Source organism: Nannospalax galili, unplaced genomic scaffold (genome assembly GCF_000622305.1).
Source record: "Nannospalax galili isolate Female #2095 unplaced genomic scaffold, S.galili_v1.0 scaffold386, whole genome shotgun sequence".
NCBI lineage: Eukaryota > Metazoa > Chordata > Mammalia > Rodentia > Spalacidae > Nannospalax > Nannospalax galili.
In genome coordinates, this window is record NW_008356676.1 from 1,062,846 (window position 1) to 1,068,110 (window position 5,265).

A 5,265-nucleotide genomic window follows, 5' to 3' on the forward strand; every position below is an offset into this window, starting at 1 on the left:
AATGCCTGCAGAAGTCAGAAGAGGGCATTGGATCCCCTGGAACTGGAGCTATAGATGGTTGTTAACCACCATGTAGGCGCTAGGAATTGAACCCAAGTTCTCTGCAAGAGCAGCTAGTGCTCTTAACGACTGAGCCATCTCTCTAGCCCCAATGTCCCAGAGTTTTAAAAACCATTCATGTAGGGTATGAACTAGGGTTCATACTCTCATAAGGAGCAAGGAAAATAGTCAAGTAAAAGTTAGGTTCCCTGCTTGTCATATTTGTTTCATCTATACATTTTTCTCTTTAATTTCTTAAGTAGAAAATGCCTTCTTCCCTTCCCTCTTTCCTTTTTTCCTTTCTTTTGTGTAGAATATTTATAATAAAGAATATTTTTCTCTAATATAAAAAGAAGGGGTCCTCGGAGAGCCACCTTCTCTGATAGAGCCTTCCCTTTTAATGCTTATAATTTATTCATACATAAACAATATCTAAGCCTTTAATGTGCAAGCATTGTGTCAATACAAGATCCTATGTGCTATGGCTTATCACAGTTCCACTGATTGGGGAATACAGACAAGAGAAAGTCATAGCATGCTGGTGTACCTGTGTGGTGTAGTAGGCTTTGGATATGTGTGGGATTTCTGAATGTGTGCCATGCCACAATTCTCAGTTCTCCTTCTGTATGTGATATGATTCTGAAAGCTTCTCTTCCTCTCTGGAAAGTGGTTCTTTCTGTTTGGAGGTATATGGATTTTTATAGTGACAAGAATGGGAGAACGAACGAAGAAATACTTTGGAGAAATTATAGTAAGGGAAAAGGCGGAATCAGCCTACACAAGCTTTATGGATTATTAGTTTAGAGAATGAGGCCTGAAATATGTAGCTTTCTCACATGATGCTGCTAGGAGTTTTATGAGATTAGTGGAATTTCCTGAGCATAAGGCTATTGGACTGGTCTTTCTGCCTTACAGAGGCTGGGGCTACAAGGTCAATGTGAAGTAGAAATTCATGACAAATGAACAGGATAAAGATGGTTCTGGGTTCATGATGGGGTTACATCCTAATAAACCCATCACAATTTGAAAATGTCACAACTCAGATTGTATTTAATACATCTAACCCACTGAACATCCTAGCGTAGCACAGTGCCCTGTGGAGTGTCAGTTGTTTATCCTCCTGATTGCATGGCTGACAGGAGCTGGGACTTGCTGCCACTGCCAAGCATCCAGAGGTAATGGTTTACTACATATCACTAGTCTGGGAGAAGATCAGAATTCGAAATACAGTTTCTACTGCATGTGCATAGCTTTTGCACCATCATAGAATTGGGAGAAAAAAAAACAAGTCGAACCATCATAAGTCTGGGATCATTGCTACTTGAAATCTCATACACTCAGAAGAGCAAGTCACTAGGTACTATGTGGGGCCGTGATGTGGTGGGTCAGAAAAACTGCATGACATCCTGTTGCAGGTACTAGCTCTCCCAAGGCTCCTGTGCTCCAGAAAAGGCTGTTAACCCTCTCCTTCAGAAATAGAAATATGCTTCAGGTACTGATGAGAGATGCAAAGGTTTAGAAAAAAATGCATCCTTGGGATTACATATAATCAATCACCAGTTGACAAAGTTTAATAAGATAGAACTAATGAGCAGTGGACATGTCAGGGCTTCTAAAGACAGTGCCATTATTGGTTGTCTGTGATCAGAACTGATCAGCCAGTTGGAAAAATCTTGAATATCTTTAGCTTTCCACCAGAAGGAATGAATTATGTTGGTTATCTCTGAGGATAAATTTTTATAGCTTAATTAAACAAACATTTAAATCATCCTTTAAAACATGCTGGATGATTGTACTTATACTAGCCTTCTTTTTATATATCCCAGGGGATGCCTTCAGATGTATACATAAATCACTCAATAAGCAAGTGTGTATGGAGAGTTTAATGTATGCTCCATAGAGAGGCTGAGTTTTTAACAGCAGTTCCACAGTAGGAAGATTGATATATTGAGGTGATACTTTTCCCCTTCTACCTTTACAGGCTAGTAGCCAAGCACATGGGGATTCTCTAAAGAAGGAAGAAAACCCCAAATTGCAAAAGATGAAGGATGAACAGCATCAGAAGGTATTTACAAGGCCCTACTAGTAGTTGTGACTGTGTCAAGTACCAGGTGATTTTGAAGTGTCTATGAGCAGAGCTATTTAGGAATGTAAACATTTTTGTAAAACTGACAAAATATTGCAAACAAAAGGTGAATGCTGGGCTTGTTCTAAGGGTATGGAAATGGCTCCTTTTAGCTAAAACCTACATGTATGCAGCCTTACTGTACTGTGTTGGCCACAGATGGTGCTTGTAGTTCATAGAGCAGATGATAAAGCACTCATGAACTCATGGTCTGCAACACAAAACACAACATGTATAAACCAAGTATATATATAATTACAGATGGTGCCCAGAAAATACTACAGGGCTTTAAGTAAGTGAGCATTATGAAACTGTCTTAAATATTTGCATACAAAATGTGAAGCACTCCAAACATTTCAGCAACAGAAATTATTGAAATTCATTCAGAGCCTCCTAACTTCTTAAAGGTTAATCATGCCAGCATACAATTTCTAGTTGGGTAACTTAAACTATTCAGTGTTGTGGTTTGATGTGTCAAACCTGCCTTTGACAAACAGGCTCAGATAATGGAGCATATAGATAATTAAAAGGAGACAAGGAAATGAAATGTTGCACTTTTAAATTTCATAGACCTTCAGTACTTTGTAGTAATTAGTGCTATAAGGAAGTAGATTATGTGCTGTGATAAGTGCAGGGTGGTCTATCACTGTTGACTGCCTTTATATATCCCTGATTTGTCTCCAGCAATAATTTCTACTGTGTATGGCTTATCTATCAGTCTATCAGAAAAGGGAGACACCTCTACTTGCTAGGTATTCAAGCCTAATTCATCTCACTTTTTTTTTTTTTTTTTTTTTTTTTTTTTTTTTTTTTTTGGCTTTTTGAGACAGGGTCTCCCTGTAGCCCCAGCTGGCCTGGAACTCACTATGTAGACCAGGCTGGCCTTGAACTCACAGAGATCCACCTGCCTCTGTCTCTCGGGTGCTAAGATTAAAGGTGTGTGCCACCATGCCCGGCCCACTAATTCATCTTACTGTTAAGGGGAATTCTGTTCTCCTTGGCTGTAATTGGTCAATGAGGCTAAAGCAAAGTTTGTTTTTCACTCTTGATTCTTATAGATTTGAAATAGTCTACTGTTCCCATTAATTATTTTTCAGCTTGATTTCCTTTTGGTCTGTGCTTTGTCTAGTATTTCTTATAATTTGTCGTTAGCATTTATGTGGCATTTTCTTCTTCTATCACTTAGTTTTTCCGTCTCCATGTCACTGGTTTAAAAGAGATTTCTAGTGATAAGGGTGGCTGGTTTTACCCAATTTCGTAGTTTTGTTTAATGTGTAAATTCGATGTGTTCTCACGTCTTGGGATTACTACTTCATTTAACATGTGTTTGTCCTCTTTCTAATTTACTTTTCATTAACTGTATTTTCTTCTTTTTTCTGATCTTTTATTGCATTTTCTCTGTTCGGTTTATTGTTTCTTTTTCTTTTTCTCCTTTCCCCATATTATAAGATTTTACAGTGCTTCCATTTTTGTTTTTAATCTAGCACAGCCTTTGGCTGTCTCTTCTGATATGGAAGTACATGCATCTCTCTGGCTTTTCTTTTTTGTTTATTCCCCATCCTGTCGCTGCTCACCATTCCTGGGACATCTATCAAACCAGTTGCAGACATACAAGGTCTCCTCTCCATGTCTTCATTGCTTCCTCCACTTCCTCTGTTTTTGCATTTCTTTTTGAAGAAGGCATTAATCATCCTACTTACTAGGTTCTTTCAGAACTTTCCATTTGCTTATTTGGCACATATATTGAATTTGTTTACTTACCAAAAATGCTGATTTACTTTATCAAAACTTTCCAAATATAATATTCTTTCTCATCTCTCCATTGATTATAACTATACAAAGTTTTCTATTTCATATACTGACTGCATTTTCTCCTTCTATTTATCTCCTATGCATTTGTTTCTTAAATGTTTGGTGATTCTGGCTTATGTTTACCTGAACATGTTGCCCAGGGAGCTGTGTGGGCACTTGTCTATTTGATGTGCTTGCTTCTTGTGTTATGGTCAGCAGGGACCTGGGATATTGCCCTGTTCCTCTGAGCTCAGACTCTCCTCTTCTGTTCCCTGTTTTCCAAAGGGGCCATATCACAGCTGCCCAGGGCATAATGCTCATAGGAGAGGAAAGAGCCGAGCACCAAAATGCCTTCAGTGCTGTTCTCCATCTAGTGGCTTTAGCAGTGATTCAGCATTCTGTCCTGGAGCTCTTTTGGATAAACAGTGAAGCCAGCTCTAGGTTATCCTGCTCACGTGTTGTCCCATGTAACTTGCCATGTGCTCTCTTTGTGGGTTATTTCATACAATCTGATAGTTTGATTGTACTTACTGAGTTTTGCATGGTTATTGATTTTATATTAATTTAGAAAGTGAAAAACAAAAATATCAGAAAACGCAATTAGGAGATAAAATTGTTGTAGAAGACATAAAAAATTGCACTGAGAGCATCTTATGGGGGAACACATGCTAAGCTGTGCACAGAGAAAGAAAATTATAACTTTCAAATCCATTTAATAGTGAAGAAAGAAAAGACATGAATTACACAACCAAACCCAAGAATTTAGAGCAGAAACAAATGATACTGAAGGAAGCAATTAAGATAAGAACAGAAATTAATAATGAAACTTCAAGAAGCAGCTGTTCTAAAAATCCAGCTGCTTATTCTTTGATAAAGTCAATGAAATGAACAAATCTGCAGCAAGCATTATTAAGAAGAGATTAGCAGAAACACAAATGCACAACATTGGAAATGAGGAGCCATCCCGTAGATCTGGAAAAGATTAAACATATTGCTACAGGTAGTGCTGTGTCAATAAGCTGAATATCTGGATTTTAAGCAAATGATTTTCTAGGAAACCATGACTCTAAAATAATGAAGAGTTAAACCACATAAAGACAAATGAAAATATCTTGATTTGAAAAGTTTTCCAGGAATTACTTTCCCCAGTAGGCTAAGCTTAATTTTAGAAGTAAGTTTTTTTGAATTTTTACAGGGCAGATTTTTTTCCCCGTTGTCCTTTAGAAACTGTTTCAGAAGGGGGGGAGTGCAGATTAATACCTAGAAAAAAACCAATTACAATTTTTCACTTAAATAGTAATTTACCAAAG

At 37.6% G+C, this 5,265-nt stretch overlaps 1 protein-coding gene across 1 annotated transcript in view; it reads left to right on the forward strand.

The window, feature by feature from the left end:
- Epsti1 (epithelial stromal interaction 1) overlaps positions 1-5,265 on the forward strand; it is a 104,530-nt gene that overhangs the window by 76,364 nt on the left and 22,901 nt on the right. The window contains exon 9 of the mRNA XM_008854678.3: positions 2,021-2,104. Within this exon, the coding sequence (XP_008852900.1) occupies positions 2,021-2,104 (84 nt within the window). The remainder of the gene's footprint in view (positions 1-2,020; positions 2,105-5,265) is intronic.